The 16,826-nt window shown below is 42.4% G+C and overlaps 1 protein-coding gene across 3 annotated transcripts; it reads right to left on the bottom strand.

Moving 5' to 3' along the window:
- Positions 1-5,387: 5,387 nt before the first annotated feature.
- Positions 5,388-16,467, bottom strand: LOC311505514 (serine/threonine-protein kinase PAK 2-like). Of its 3 annotated transcripts, none has more exons than XM_084569125.1 (15): positions 16,302-16,467; positions 14,232-14,431; positions 14,032-14,138; positions 12,431-12,578; positions 12,295-12,311; positions 12,093-12,203; positions 11,857-11,980; positions 11,711-11,774; positions 11,502-11,550; positions 10,302-10,414; positions 10,089-10,206; positions 8,940-9,039; positions 8,624-8,820; positions 7,900-8,037; positions 5,388-7,080 (listed from the first exon to the last, which is right to left on the bottom strand). In XM_084569125.1, exons 2-15 carry the CDS (start codon positions 14,413-14,415, stop codon positions 6,994-6,996), a joined length of 1,557 nt encoding a protein of 518 aa, XP_084425251.1. In that variant the 5' UTR covers positions 14,416-14,431; positions 16,302-16,467; the 3' UTR covers positions 5,388-6,993. The 3 variants fall into 3 exon arrangements, with proteins under 3 accessions (XP_084425251.1, XP_084425253.1, XP_084425252.1); XM_084569127.1 differs by lacking the exon at positions 16,302-16,467 and adding an exon at positions 15,625-15,650; XM_084569126.1 differs by lacking the exon at positions 16,302-16,467 and adding an exon at positions 14,672-15,028.
- Between the last annotated feature and the right edge of the window lie 359 nt (positions 16,468-16,826).

Raw genomic sequence — 16,826 nt, 5'->3', positions numbered from 1 at the left:
TACGGCCTCTTAATGAGTTTGTATCACTGTGGTTGACTTTCGGTGGAGGAACCAAACTCATCGTTGACGGTAAGTACCTTTTTCTTTGTAGCTTTTTGCTGTTATAACTTTTCTTCCTATATTTGACGAAAATGTGATCGAGTTCATTGATTTTTTTTCCTTGATATTTTTCATTATTTAACAAAACTGATCCAACGTTTTAACTCTGACGAGAAACTTCACAGAGATCAATATTAACTCAGTATATAGTAACTGAAATGATGAAACATAAATCATTAGTTTTCTAATATTCTATTTTACAATGAACAATGAAAATGTTTTAAATTAAAATGTGATCGATGTCAAGTTGTAAGACTCAAAACGTAACGTCAGTAGTTTAATGTTATTTTCTTTTCTTCATTTTTAACATATAAACAGTTTTTAGATTAAAAGTGTGATGTGGATTTCAGTTAGTAATAAATATCATTTTAACAGTAAATGCAGATCAGCTTTGTGTTCACGGTTCATTCATTTCACATGTAGTTTAAAGGAAGTGAAAGAGACAGATGTCAAAGTTTTAACTGTGTTCACATGAATGTTTCAGCTCTGTCAGTTTAAACATAGAAAATCATCCCAGAGATGAGTTATTCACTGTCACACATTATGAAACGATATGAAGACGTCATGAATAATTAATATTAATTCATGTTTTAGTGACATTTACACTTGAATCATGAGGCTGATGGTCTGATACTGAGTGATTTATGAGTCCAACAGCAGCACAAGTTCTTCTGGTTGGTCCTTTATTACCAGCCTTCATTCTGACTCCTTTGTATTTCCTACCCCTCTCTCTCCTCCAGTGGGTCTGACGCGTCCCACCCTGACTGTCCTCCCCCCCTCCAGAGAGGAGCTGAAGCAGAGCAGTGCCACACTGGTGTGTCTGGCCAGCGGGGGCTTCCCCTCAACCTGGAGTCTGGGTTGGAAGGTGGGGGGCAACAGCAGGTCCTCGGGTGTGTCCCGCAGCATGGAAGTCATGGGGAGTGACGGCCGCTACAGCTGGAGCAGCTCCCTGAGCCTCACTGCAGACCAGTGGAGGACGGCGGGCTCAGTGAGCTGTGAGGCCAGTCTGAGTGGACAGAGCCCTGTCACTCAAACCCTGGAGCCTGACCGCTGCTCAGAGTAGAGCTTCAGCAACACTTGTATTTCTGCACCTGTCTAGTCTGTGTTAAAGTGTGCATGCAGCTTTTTCATTTAGATCTGCCTGATATTCTGCTTCATCTTCAAAACTTTTCAAGTTTATTGATTTTAAACCAAGAGAATCTATTCTTCAACAAATGTTGGAAAAAAAAATGTAACTATCATTCAATAAAACTGTAGATGAAAATGAGACAGTGTCTTTGAGTTCGTCTAATAATATATTCATTATGAAGAAGAGGTTTATAGATAGATGGTTTTATTTGAATTATTTTCAAACATTTAATCATAAATCTGTACATGTTCAATCTGACTTTCTATGTAACTGATAAAATGTAGAGAAATAAATGAGAAAGTTTTGTTTCTGTTCAATAGTGTTTTTCAGTTTTCTGTCAACTAGAGAAACTTCTACATGTGTGATGCTATTAGAGACAATTATCAGTGACGAGTTGTTGTTTAATTTCCTCCATGAAGCCATTAATCTAACTGACAACATTATAAGTCTGAGTGTCTTTTACACTGTACAACATTAGCACACATACTCATCACTCATGCACATCATATGCCGCTGTCTTTACTGACCTCAAAATCTCATTTATTGATTCTTACTTTGGCACGTTAATTTGGTTTAATTTGGTGAATAAATACAGTATTGTTTTAATCATAATGCTGGTGTGTCTTCCTGTTGGAGTGTCTTATCGCCTCGTGGAGAAATCCCTGCACGCAGAGTATCAAGACAGTAACATTTACCTTCTGAATGGCACATGGCAATCCCACATCAGGTCAAACACTTGCCACCAGAGAACACATGGTGTGTCTCCCCAAAAACCATAGCAAAAACTCCAAGCAAACCACAGTTCTTAGGTTTACGTTGACAGTCTTGTTTTTTCTGCTAATGTGAGTGTAAATGTGTATTTAGTGCTTGGTGAGGTTACTGTCAGCTCTGTGTTCAGTGGTCTGTGTCAGAGTCTCTTCCTCTTCAGCAGCTGCAGTCGGTTCCTGCTGTAACAGCTCAGAGTCTCTGCAGTCTGACTGAGGGAGGTTTTTGTACGACTACAAATCACTGTGTGAACACATAAGCACTGTTTATAAAATGACCACTCTGACAGTAGTAAACTGCTGCATCTTCAGCCTGAACTCCACTGATGGTCAAAGAGAAGTCAGAATAGCTTCCACTGCCACTAAACCGAGCTGGTGTTCCTGATTCACGTGTGCTTGCAGCATATATCAGGAGCTTTGGAGGTTGTCCAGATTTCTGTTGATACCAGGCAAGACAATGACCGCCACTACAGTATGGATTTACATTTTGGCTGATCTTACAGGTCATAGTGACAGTGGATCCTGGAGTAAATGTCTTTACTGGAGGCTGAGTCACAGTCACCTGACCGCTGCATCCTGCAGACAAAAACAAATCATTGATTTATCAGCAGAAATAAATGAGAGAAAAGGCAGCACATCATGATTGAAATGTTGCTGAGAGAATGAACCTGTGAAACAGCAGCAGGCCAGCGTCCAGATGAGGATGGCGATGAGAGTCATGGTGGTTGTGGTTTCTGCTGTGTTGACTGACAGATCTGAGTCCTGCAGTGTTGAACTCACAGGACTATAAACCTTCTCAGTTGACTGGAGGATCAGCTGACGATGCAAAGCCTCCTCTCTATGGAAATGATTTCTCTGCTCTCAACACACTGAAGGCAACGAGGGACACCACATCAGGAGAAATACTGTTTGGATTTAAACCATCTATGATCTGAATGGAACACAAGAAAATATTTACATTACAAATGCTGCTGAAGATTAGTGTCACTGTGATTGGTTTATGTCTCAATCCTTTACTTTTTACTCGTGTAGCATTAACACACAATAGTTATCAATATATTGGAGGGAAATTAAGTTTGGTGTCTCATTCAAAAATAATCATTTGTATATTAAATTAAAGATTTATTTGTAATATTTTATGCATTAAAGTTAAAGGTACGTGCTGCAAAAGTGTCATTGAGTTTGTTTGATTTTTTATTTAGATTCATTGTGTTTCTGCTTGATGACTCTAGTGTTGTGTTCACTGGACCAGTTCTCCTCATCACTGTCTCTTCACCAACTCTCTGCACCTGCAGCCTTCAGTCAGACTGGAGGAGGTTTTTGTACGACTCTATTTCACTGTGTGTACGCACTACCATGGTAGCCCAGACAGTAATAATCTCCAGCATCTTCAGTCTGAAATCCACTGATGGTTAAAGTGTACTGAGAACCAGATCTACTGCCGCTGAATCTAGATGGAGTTCCTGAGTGGAGAGTTGATGATGAGCGTATAAGAAGTTTAGGAGTCTGTCCAGGTTTCTGAAGGTACCAACTGAGATCATAACCAATATTTGAACTCCCTGTGGCGCTGATGGTCACAGTCCCTCCAACACTGACAGACTTGGATTTATCAGCCTGAGTCAGAAAACTGTTGGCAAACGACTCTGAAATGAGAAATAAACAATGTTAAGAAGAAAAGTTTGAAATAAAACAAAAAGAACTGGAGTTTAGAACAAAGGATTAAAATGAACTCAGATAGGTTTTAAAAACATATCATCAACGTCTCTCACCCTGAGTCAGAAAACCCAACATGACAATCAGAGTTATTGGAAACATCATCCTGATGCAGTTTTCAGTGTGAGTGCATGAAAACAGTTCAGAGTCTCTGTGACAGAAGAACTTAAACTCTGAGGAGCAGTGATGCATAAAAATCATGCAAAACACATTTAAGGAGGCAAACACACATCTGTTGTAATGAAACAGAGAAAGCAGAGGTGGAGTGAGGTGACAGTTCATCTCCTCCTGAGGATCATTCAGCCATTTAGAGTCGATTTTCCCCTGGAAACCGTTCTCTAACGACCTTCTTGTTTCACATAACACTGTCTCATTAATGCATTGCATCCCTTGCTTGCAAATTTGATCCTAAAGTTCCCTCCATATCCATTTGCCAAATGAAATGTCCTAAGAGATTAGCTGATTGCTACCATCATCAGATCAAGATTTTAAAACGATAATTTTGGTAAATATTACACATCGTTGTATTGTTAGTATGAGCACAGTAACATGCCGATGTTAGCATTTATGGAGACTGGAAGAGCCTTCTTGTCAATGATGACCATTTGGATTAGATTAATGACGAGTGTAACTAAAGTTTATTGGGATTATTGTTATTCTCAAAAAAGGACTGAACAGAGCAGACATTCAGTTCTGAATCATGAAAGAAAATAAGTTGTCTAACATACTTCACATCTGATAAAGTCAGCTCTCTGTCTGATTTTGTGCTATTTCCCGTTTGTGTTATTTCTGTGCTAAATGCACAAATCAGCTTTTATTCTTTCAGAGGGAAGACTAAAGTATATTTAGTGCTAGTCTGGAAATTAAGCCGTCTGACACAAGTATTAAAGCCCAAGTTTTACTTGGTACTGTGCTGTGTTCGTGTGAGCAGCAGTCTCCTGCAAAAGGTCTTTTTTTTTTTTGTGGCGCCGTTTTTAGACCACATAGAGACGTGAGACGTTCTCCCTTGAGTGTCAGAGTAAATTCGGATAGAGAAGTGACTCCTGCGGCCTTCTATTAGTGTTACAGAGTCACAGAAGCCAGCTGTCCTCAAGCTATAAAAAAAAAGTGTACTGTATAGATTATCTGAAGGACAGCTCAGACGTGAAAAATAGTTCAAATTAATCAAATTAGTTCGGGGAAGAGTGGCAAATATTCAAATCACGGCATGCACAAGTGAACACAGGTGCACGAGAGAGAACTGTCAGCGTTTGCAATTTAACGACCAACACTGCCCTCTGGTGTCAAAATAAGAGCATGCACATATTTGAATGATTGAGAAATTGTTAAGAAGTGAGCCTGGACATGCTCAGTGGACATTGGAGGAAGACCCTTGCATTGACAAAGACACAGATCTTGTATCTCCATGTGTGTTTGTGCATATTTTTGTGTCTATAAACATGCATTTGTAGAGTTTTGGTTATTTGTGTCTGGTCTGGATGTGTTGTGTAGGTCCATTTTTTTCATTTGTTTGGATTTATTTTCTGTCTCTTAGCGGTTGTTTTGCAGCCCTATGTACCTATTTTTTACTTCTTCTTATTTTGCATTTCTTTGTAGCCAAAACACAAAATTCTAACAGTCAAATCAAACGTTGAGCAACTCAGAAAAGGCTTCACATTAATTGAGACACCAATCAATTCAGGTTTAATAATTTACACACTGTATGGATTTTATTTCATGCCAGAAGTCTTTTGGTTTCACAACAAACTCTTCGCACTCCTCGATCACACATTGCACGTACAACTGGAATGTGTGCTCTGGTCAAAAGCCACGTGCTGATACACAGCATGTGCTCAGTATTTGTGTCGCCCCGTTGAGTACCATAAGAGCGTGCTTTCCTGCATTGAGCGTCCGTTTAAAGGCTTTCAGTGATTGTCTCAAATTTCCAAGGGATTACGTATAAACCAAAATCCTCTGGTACTCCAAGCGGGATAACAGCAATTTCCAAACACTGCTCAACTCAAATCTGAGCGTCTCAGGCTTTTCGTTACATTAAATGGCTTGGAGTTCGCAATGGCACCGTTCGGGGGAACCGATGGCGGGTTGGTACACAAAAACATGCTGAAAAAAAATTCTAAATCGTCTTTTGTCGTGTTAGTTACAAGTATAAAACAATGATATACATACTGAAAGCTGTTAAAAATACAGGACATTACATAATATACAATCAAATGCAAAGTCTTCCTCCAGTTCAGATCATTTCATACAGTATCTGTGTTGCTTTCACCAACACGCCGGCAGTAGGGCGTCTATCACAGAAGGCACAGCTGTAGACAAACAAAAAAACAAATGTAGAAAGTGTGGCTTTTAGGCACTGTATGGCGTTTTCATGAAGTAAACGGATGGCTTTGCGTAATTCGCAGAGGAGCCTCGCACAGTGAATTGGAAGGCTGAGGTGTATGGAGTCTGAGTTGGGTGACGGACTACGTCCCGGTGCCTGCCGACACCCTCAACTGGCACCAGACGCCTGAAACTCATTAAAATGAAGACACGTACAAAAGCTTGAATCCCTCCTTTGGTTTTAAGTGAGATACGGAGTGAAACAAGGACACAGACGTGGCTAGTTACAGTTTTCCATGACACTTTCCAACCTATTGGACCCAGTCAGAAAGCACAGGTGTGACCAAACACAACCATAAAAAAAAGTATCCTAGAAAAGAAAGACAAAGAGGAACGTTCATTCATTACAAAACCTTTATCTGATACATAAAGTGTATTCATGAACAACCTAAAAAGAAACTGCTCAGAGTAGGAGCGGTATCTGCTCAAAGTTTAAGCTGCCTGATGTTTCTCACCAGTCTGTGCTCCTGAATGATGTTTAATTTGGCTGAAACAAAGCCCTCGTGTGTCAATCAGAGTAAAGACAGTGAGTGAATTCACTAATTAATCAATCCTTGTTCTATTCCATGTAGGGAGTTTGTTCGTTTTGTTCATTTTGTTCAAGAAGATAAGATTGTTCGCGAACGGGGCCCTTGGTGTGCAAAGTGTTGAGGATACCAGTGTCAACATGAACGACACATACATGCTATGGCAGCTTTATAACAAAGCACAAAGGTAAGATGAGGAGGTAAGATTTGGAAACCCCGGGAAGAGTGGAGCAGCATCTTATGACCTTTTGAAAAAAAAAAGAAAAAAAAAAAAACATCTCGCAGGCTGCTGATAGTCATCATATATACGTAGACCAGGAGAAGACGCTGGCTGATTTGGCTGCTCCTGGAATTTGATCTTACAGTCTCTATAAACTGGGAGTTAGCGGTTGCTCCTCATGGCCTCCTTGGCCGCCAGGATGAGAGGAGTGAGGCTGGACAGAGGCTTGGCCAGCTTCAGGAATGGATGCTGCAGACAGACAGACAGACAGGCGAGTCCATGTTTAGGTCCACAAAAGGATTGTGCATTTCTATTTCACAGTTATTTCAAGTGTCTCTTTTTATGAATAAAAAACAGATTACATTTTATATAATTTTACACATACTGCCGGTTTGAGCAGTCTCCTTTAATCTTTAATGCTTCATGTTCTGTATCTTGTCCACATATATTCACTACATCTGTTAACCCATTAAGACCGGATCACGCATCTGTGCGTAGTTACCATTAAGACCGGCAAACGCGTCATTTTGAGCGTTGTCGTCTTTTTCGAGGCACATGGCCAATTATATGCACCGTGATTGGCTGAAATATTCTTGGGGTGAGTGACAGAGATGCTTAGGGATTTTTTTTAAACTCATGTGACTAATAAAACGCTTTGTGATTGGTCGAAATAAGCCTGACACGTGGAGTATGTTTTGGTCTTTTTTTAAACACCGTGCTAGCGATCCGTCATGGCTGACTCAAGTGAAGGAAGTGATATTGACGAAGTAATTGGAAAAATAGATCTTTACTGATATTAAAAATTTTAAAAATGTTTGGTGTTTTTTGATTTTTTAAAAAAATGCATTTGAAGATTATGCCCTAGCAAGTCAGTCAAGTTGAAAGCCAAAGAAGTAAGCTGTCAAATGCTTTTTATCTCATGTTTTTATCTGCTACAGAGCCTGAGAAATTAAGGTTTTAGTAAGCGTTGACATATTTTGAAAAACCTCAGGTTTTGAGAGGGGGTTTACAGAAGAGTATTTAGGCCTGAATGGGTTAAGGCAGTGTGAGTGTGTCGGTCTGTCCTACCTGCAGCAGTTCTCTGCCTGACCCTCGCTTCTCCACGTCCATCTCCAGGCAGCGGGACAGGAAGGACCGGAAGACGGGAGACAGCTTCTCCGGACTCTGCAGCTCAGGAGTCCCATTGGTGGCGATTAAATACAAAGCCTGAAACCAGAACAAAAGCACAGCATGTCATGCATATTTCTATCAAAGAACAACTCGTAACGATCAAGACTTTTGTTAATACTGATGATCAGATGTGACGAAAACAAAGCTCACATGCTTTTGCCAACGAGGCGCAACATTTACTATGATCACCATCTTAGTTTGGCATGCTAACGTTTGCTAATTAGCAGTGAAGCCTCATCCCATCACAAGAGGCTGATGGGAACTTTTTCAAGAATTCTGTCGTTCACATTTTGACCTGAAGGTGGCACTACAGGGAAGGTTAGGAATCATCAAACCGTTATACAGTAAATCAGCCTGAAGCCAATAACAACCTTTACACCAGTCTTCACGGAAATCATCCACTAACAGTTTGGGCATTTAATAATAATAATAATGAGTTTGTGATGCTTAGAGGAAAATTCAGGGATCGCCAGAAATAGCATGATTCTGAAAATCACTCTTGTGCCAATCTATCAGGCAGATGGTGTTAAATTTGTCAGATTAGGGGAAAAAAATAAAACCCTGACCGGCTGGTAGAAATCCGAGTCTCTGCACCATGATTGGTATTTTATGCCGCACTCACCCTGAGAGGGTTCTCATTGAGATATGGAGGCTCTCCTTCCACCATCTCTATGGCCATGATCCCCAGAGACCAAATGTCCACTTTGGGTCCGTAGGCTTTCCTCGTCACCACCTCCGGAGCCATCCAGTACGGCGTCCCCACCATGGTGCTGCGTTTGCTCTGCTCTGGGGTGATCTGGGCGCAGAAGCCGAAATCAGCTGTAAAAAAAAAAAAAGAAGATAAACGGTTATAGTTACGATTACACACACAAAAAAAAAACTGTGCTCCATTTAGTTTGTCTGGGGATGTGTGGATGTTTGAGCGTCCTCTCTCTCACTTAGTTTGACTGAGCCGTCCATCCCCAGAAGAACGTTGTCACTCTTGATGTCTCTGTGGATGACCTGGTTGGCATGAAGAAACTCCAGAGCCTGAAGGACCTGGACGCAGAGAGGGAGGACGGTTAGCATTATAGACAACTATCTTGTTATATACAGAGAAGAGACGCATTGGATGTGTTCATCACAGTAAAACAGATAAAATTCAATTGGCATTATCCTTTAAAAGCCTGCAAATGCTGCAGATAGCCACTGTGTGCAGACCATTCGCAAACTCTGTGTAGCTCATCACCACAAGATGTCACATTAGCCTCAGAATCCTGCTTAAAATGAATGTAAGAGAATAAATACTTAGGAATTCCTACACTTGACAACTAAGGTTTGTTAAAAATGACAATAATAAACTGTGAAATGCTGAAAATAGCAACACTGCTCGTCCTCTAGAGGGTCACGGGGGGGGGCTGGAGCCTATCCCAGCTGTCATTGGGCAAGAGGTGGTGTACTCCCTGGACAGGTCGCCAGTCTATCGCAGGTCTAACACAGAGAGACAGACAACCGCACACACCTACGGCCAATTTAGAATCATAAGCAAGTCTTCGGACGGTTAGAGGAAGCAGGGAGAACGTGCAAACTCCACACAGAAAGGCCTGAGTCAGCCGATGTATTGGAACCCAGAACCTTCTTGCTGTGAGGCGTCAGTGTTAACCACCACACCACTGTAGCGCCCGTAATGAATTTGTCATATCACCAAACTTATTATATTTATTTTTGTTATTGGTCTTAACATAGCAAGGACCTTGTTTTTTGCAGGGAATGTTTTTCCCAAAACACCTCACTGTCATCAGTGAAGATCTCCCCTCCCACATGACGGGCACACATGACTCTACCTGAATGCCATCTAATGGTAAATCCAAACAGGTTAGGGCACCTCTGCAGCACTCTAAATACTGGCTGAGCCGGAGGTCAAACTCTGGTACTATAAGAGCAGGAAGTTGGGACAAATATACATCAGCGACTTTGTATGAATAGCGATGACTAATCTTTCCTTCTGCATACTTAAATACAAAACCCTGGAGTTGACCCTTACCCTAACCCTAACTATGCAAACAAGAGATTTGGTAATATCGTGCCGAAGCTCAGAAGAATCCTACCTCTCTGCAGACGGCAGCGATCTGAGCCTCGTCCATGCATGTCTCCGTCACGACGTCAGTTAGTGAGCCACCGGCCAGGTACTCCATCACAACGAACAGCTCATCTCCTACGAGGAAACTAAAAACACACACACACACGATTATACTCAGAGCTCGTGCCATGAAAGAAGTACTGGTTACTTGTCTGTACAGCACGTGTTAGGCAAGCGTTACCTGTCTACGAAGTTGACGATGTTGGGGTTCTTCAGCTCCTTCATGACCAAGATCTCGTTGATAATCAGCTCTTTCTTCGGCTGCTTCTGCAAGTTGATCTGTTTGATGGCCACCTGCAGAACGCAACATGGGGTAAGCCCTGTGCTACCACAAACGACCTGAGTGATTACAGTGTACAACGACCGCTGCTAGTTCACGCTGTTAGAATACTTTTAGCTCCTTGAAATTCAGACCGTCTGAAGGCTGAACTGGTCATGCAGCATGTGTTTTGCATAGAGCCTTGAATGTATTTCTATATTCCTGCTAGGGGTTGGTTGCTTTGCACAGCGGCCATTTTTTCCTTGTCATAATAGAAAAAGGCAGTTATCTGCTGTCGATACGACGTGTCTGCTTTGTCGCTTTAAGTCTAGAGTCGCTAACATCTGCTTCCATCTTCTGGAAAAACAATGGCCGGGTCATCGGTACAGACACGGCGGTATGTGACGGATTTTACTTCTCATTATGCCGTTGATGTTTATTCACAGCAGTGCAGAACTCTTGTCTTCCCCCTCTGGCAATCTGAGTAATTTTACAGCCCTGTCAAGGCATGCGTGTGACGCTACCGTTTACAGTCCCTTCTCTTCTTTCAGCGCTCTCCAACGAGGAAAAGCCAAACCAGTGGTATTCGGTGTCCGTCTTTTTTAGAATAATCTTAAGCGTCCTTTTATCTGGAGCATCGCAAACATTTCTTGAACACTTCCTATGTTTTATTTCATTCTTCCTGAGGGCCAGAGCAAACCAATTCATGCAACATTAGTTACATAAACCTAAATTCTCTGCTGTACTCTAAGTTGCTCCCCTTTTCAGCTCTGACAACTAATCACTGATTCTTCTTTTATATGTAAAAGTCACACACTATACTGTACGCTCAACGTACTAAAACCACAAGTGATAAGAGATAATTCTGTTTGGTTGGGGGTTTTTTTTCCACCTAAAATAAGTACTAATGAATATGAAAAGAACGCTAGATTAAGCAGCATTTCATAATTAATAATTTGCAAATGTATAAGAATAATTCATGGAAAGAAATTCCTGGAATTCCACAAACATCAGTGGTGGTGTCCAGGAATTCCTTGGACACCGCCACTGATGCTTGTTTCACAATTCAACCCAAGCTCATCATACAAACTGCGACGAACGCACAAAATGAAGAACAGTTACCTCTTGTCCTGTGGCAACATCTATGGCTGTGTAAACTGTGCCAGATGCCCTGAAAATAAAAATAAATAAATAAAAGTCAGAGATTGAATAAAGACTTTTTCCTTATTCTTTTTCCTACTATTGCATTTTGAACCAGCTGTCTGCTCCACATCCTCTCCCAAAAGTCAGACAATTCCCAGTAATTACACTTGGCCCCAGTTCTGACTCACCCCTGGCCGATCTTTTCGTAGCGCGTGTATTTCTTCTTAGGATCCCCGACGCTGACAATAGTTCCTGGGAATCACAAACGAAACTGTTCTGCAAGTTCTGATGACACACTTTGGCATGTGTCATTCCCAGTGTGTGTTTTACATACTTAGTTTTTCCATAATCTCCTCGTCGGTCATCTTGCCTCCCTTCTTCTTCCCTCTGTCAGCTGCCTTCGAGGCGGCGTCCCCCTCTGGAGCTGGGATCGGGTCAATCACCGACTTCGTGTACACCTGCCACAGCACAGGAAAGAAAATTACTTTCTAGTTTGCTCAACAAGAAACATTTGTCTTCACTAATGTTTCCCTTCCCTTTCCTCCGACACTCAGCTTCAACACAACTCACCGATTTTGTGTGTTCTGGCCGCGGTGCCACGACTGGGGGTGGGGTATCATCGTCATCGTCATCGTCGCCATCTTTGCCTGATTGGGAGGTCGCGGTACCCTGCTTGCCCGGCTACAACAGTGAACAAATATGACAGTCAGAATTCCCTGAATGCAGTAAAGGTAATGTAATTAAATAAGAAATAATGAATGAAGATAGTCACCGATTGTGAGTCTTTCTCTGTTGTAGACAAAATAATACAAGAAAAAAAGTGTTAAGGACAGAAGAGTGAGTCTGCAGAGTTACAAAACAAACTGGACTTTGATTTAACTGCTTAAGGGAAAAAAAAAAAAACTGACCCGTGGCGGAAAAACTGAGGTATTTCTGTTTTCCACTGGTGGAGTCATAGAACTTGAGAATGTCGAGGACGGCCTGAGGATTCTGCTTCTGTTCTGATTTACTGATGTTGGAGGTTTGCAGGAGACGGGCCCACTGCTCCGGCATGCCCTGGACGAGCAAACACACAGATGCACATTAATATACACACAACCGCAAATTTAAAACGGAAGGAAAAATAAAACAAGAACACGTATTAAACTTTAGGCGCCACCTTTGTCCCTTATCTCGGTCGCATAATAAGCTACCTATTTTCTTACTTCCAGTTTCCACAAGCTGAAAAATAACATGCTCATAAAAAAAAAAAAAAAAAACTGGCATGACATACTGCATGCCTGACCAACAAATCTTACAGCAACACAACAGGAAATTCCTGGGACTTTCCCCGTGTCTTCACGGTGGACTTACCAGATCGACTTCTCTGACCGCCAGCAAAAAATAAAAAAATAAATAAATAAGAAGAAAGTGTAAAGCTGACATGTGCAACGGATTTTTTTTTAAATCATAAACATATGCACACGCTCCCTATGGCGGACATCACGTCAACTAGAACTGTAAATCTGAAACTGTCATTCTATTTAAGTGCCTCCTGAGGGGAGCTTTACACGTCACTACGTTAAAGAAGCTGCACCACACAAACCAAAACTTACACAGAGATGAGCCGTTACTACATTTTTACAGAACGTATGCTTGTGAGAAGTAAGTGTCTTGCTGTGCTGTTGCACAACCAGTTGACAAATCTGATGTTAGCTCGGTAGTATGAGAACTGTTAAGGGTGTAAAAAAGGGGTAATATGCAATGCAAGTTGAATACGGACGTAAATGTCACTTTAACAACGATCTAATTACTGAACATTACGCCAAAAATGTTGAACTTTAACTGGAAATATTCAAAGTTTTAGCCTTGGATTGCGCGGCCACACCTTTAGGTGGCGGTTGTAGCTAGTGGTATTACACCAAATGTGGCAGATGCTGACTAAATAGACATTTAGTCAAGTGAGAGTCTTTGAGGTTGAGGTTTACTATCATTTACGCGGGGAGAACAAGACAAGGTTTCTGTTACTACTTTCTATAGTTACCGTGGTGCAATGCTCCACAGTTTACAGATGCCAAAATGGCAATTGCGCAACTCAGAACCTGACCATGCTCACCATTTAGCTGCGCACACAGACATGATTTCAGACACAGTGATGCTTCAGTGACTTCCTGTTTATGTAGCTGATTCTTTTGATTGGACTGAACTCTTGATATGTCCTAGCAACCATTTGCAAACGTACACTGGATGAATTCTTTCTTAATCTTTTGGTAATGATGCTCATAATAAAAAAATGTGCTTTCTTGGCAGCAGGTAGATGAGAAAATGGATGTCATACTCTTGTCTGTATGCGAAACAGTCAGCTGGAAGTTAGTGCTAGCTTTAGAAGTGCAGGATAGTATTTGTGTTAAGCTAAGCTAATCTGCAAGCTGTTTATATTTCTCCAAACCCTCAAGCCAGTGTAGATGTTATTGATGCAATACCGGCTTATGAGCACACACATTGCTCAGTACTGCGTTTAGAGGCTTACAGTGAATTCTCCGGTAACAGCATCAAACCCCACATGGATGGTGTGTTCAAAGTCTGACGGGGAGGAAATCTCAGGCCTGTCCTTGTCTTTGTCCTTCTTCTTGCCTCCTGCAAGCAAAGGTCAAACATCACACTTAATTGTATTAATGCACTGTTAAAGTGTGTTTTCAGTCATCGGTGTGTATTTTACACATCTCTCACCTTTCTCGTAGGCGAACATGGAGATGATCTTGTTTCTGGACTTCCTCTGGACTTCCTCTGGCACAGACGGCAGTGGCCGAGAGTTGTGATTGGCTGACTGGGGGTCCTTGACTCCTCCTCCTTGGCTGCTCATCCTGACAGGGGGGGCGGGGGGCTTATCCTCACACACTCCGCTGTCACACATCTACACACACCTTGACCTGCAGAGTCGGGATCAGACGCACAAATCAAACGGACATCCACCTCACAAGTCTGCTGCACACCGAACCCGCCGCTTCACTTCTTCCTGTTTTTTTTTTTTTGCATGTTTCACAACGCTTATCAAAACTGTTAGCCCCGAAACGCTTCTGAGAAACGGCGGCAAACCGGGCGAAACTCACAGCCTACGAGCAAAGAACGACGACGAGTCAAACGGACAAACAAATGAAGGAAAAACTCACACGGATTTAACTAATCCATCCATGCCCCATCTGAGGGAGCAGCGGCGAGTGTTGGAGCGAAGGGAACAGAGCGTGAACAGGAAGCAACGTCGAACGGGCCAAGTGACGTGTTGAGTCACGCTCACAGTTACAAATGAATGAGGAAGGAAAGGAGGCAGAGGCAGAGAGAGAGAGAGAGAGAGAGTCTGCAAACGAGTGTGTGACTCACAACGGTATGACAACTGGACCAAAAGAGAGAGCGCAGTGGAGGGGAGTTCAATAGGACGCAGAAAAGTGTGAAACATCTCAAATACCACGTAAACTACAGTCAGCCAGTTTACAACAGACACAAGTATGAAGCAGCTGCACTTGGGTTTTTCCGTCTCACGCTACACCACACTTCTACTCCATTAAATACTCGCTACTTTTGAGATTATGAACTTGCACGAAACAACATATTGACTGAATCTGTTGTCTCCCTTTAGATGTGTTTGAAGTTGATCCAAATAATACCTGTAAACTCGTCAGATGGCTTCTTTAAAATCAAAATTTTATGCTCAAGGATCTAAAAATATTCAATTTCCAAATAGAAAAGATCTGAGAAAGTCAATTTGTGTGGAGTTTTATTTATCTTACGGCCCTTTGGATGGCGTCTGACATCGGTTCTTCTGCGAAGGTTCTTACTCTGTGATGCCTGGATATCAACATCCTCATAATAAATCAATTAACAAGCAAAACATCTGCACAAACTAGCACTTCTGCTTTTATTCAAGTTGATTACGCTCAAAATAATAAAAAAACAAGTCACATTTTGAATGAAGAACTTTCCTACACTATTATATAAGTTACTGATTTGAGTGCTTCTTGGTAGACAATCTAGCGTTTCATCCATTATCCTAATATGGTGAAGACAGAGATTGTAGACACACAAACAGGCACACGCACCCAAAAAAAACCATTAACCTCAAAAGCACCTGTCGGAGTCTTGCAGAGCAAGCAGTTCGATCGGCTCCGGGCTGCAGCCTGCGTTCTCGGTGACATCACAGACAGGAAACAGGAAGCAAACAAAGGTTTCCTCACTTCCCGTGTCTGACCGCCGATGACACAGCTCGTACTAAAAGCAGGCTAAGAAACGTGGCTCAGGTAGGCATGCCTATGACCTCTCCATTACACACGAGCAGCCCTCCTCCTGCTAGTGCCTCCGCCGGCCCGGCTCGCTGACTAAATTAGGAATCTGCCTGCGAAGATGTCGCCCCTTTCTCGACACGTCAACCACCGGTGCATGCTGCAACGTTACGGCGCTGCGGTTATTGAAAAAAGCCATTTCACACAAGCAGATAAGTCCTCTGTAATAACAGCGTGCAAGTGCAAAATTCATCAGCACTATCTCGTCTCAGGGCTAAATAATTTCCGTTCTTGTGCAATTTCTGAATCTCTCAGTACTGTGCATTTGAGGTTTTTTCCTGTGTCATGAGATTACCTCGCTGGATAACTGTCTGCCACTCTCTCGGAGCGGCTTTTCATACATTTGATCGTGTAAACTCACTGCGAGCTTCTTGCTTTCCAACAAGGCGAGAGTCACAAAAACACTCATTTTTACGCCTCCCAAAAGTTCTTCCCGTTACTCCGTTTCGCGCTGCCGAGCACTCACCTGTTTGCTGCCTCTTCTTCTGCGTCTTACAGAAGACCAGGTAAACAATGGAACAACCGCTGTGTCCCCCAGTGAGCGTGCACACGTCTTTCTCCTATTCTCATTTAGCGCTCACAGCCCCTTCTCTCTCGGTTTTTCACCCTTCTCGGGGCAGGTCTTAGCAGGCCGGCTCATTCCTCAGCGATCTCGGATTGGGACGTGTGTATTCTTGCCCCGGCAAGATAAAATTAGACGCAGTCCAAGCTTAATGTGCGTTTAGAAAAAAAAAAAAAACAGTGTGTGTGTGTGTGTGTGTGTTGGACTGAAGGCTGGGTGCAGGCCGGCCAGGCTGAGACAAGTTGTCTCTTAGTAGGAATTCCATAGCTGCAGGGCTGCAGAAAGAGCTGGGCGTGTCCCCCTGTTCATCCACACACACACACACACATACAGTAGCCTCGCATACATTCCCGGTGCTAAAACACACACTCCTCCTGCCAACAGACTCTCCACTATGAGCACTTGAATATCTTGTGTGTAGCTTCGGGA

The sequence above is a fragment of the Chelon labrosus genome (genome assembly GCF_963514085.1).
Source record: "Chelon labrosus genome assembly, chromosome: 20".
NCBI lineage: Eukaryota > Metazoa > Chordata > Actinopteri > Mugiliformes > Mugilidae > Chelon > Chelon labrosus.
This window is presented reverse-complemented; position numbering and strand designations above follow the sequence as displayed.

Excerpts from the sequence above, each read along its gene's own strand:
- LOC311505514 (XM_084569125.1), bottom strand. The coding sequence starts at position 14,415 with ATGTGTGACAGCGGAGTGTGTGAGGATAAGCCCCCCGCCCCCCCTGTC. Across the intron at positions 11,551-11,710 it reads TACGAAAAGATCGGCCAGGG|GGCATCTGGCACAGTTTACA; the intron begins GTGAGTCAGAAC and ends TTTTATTTTCAG. Across the intron at positions 8,821-8,939 it reads GGACGGCTCAGTCAAACTAA|CTGATTTCGGCTTCTGCGCC; the intron begins GTGAGAGAGAGG and ends TTTTTTTTACAG.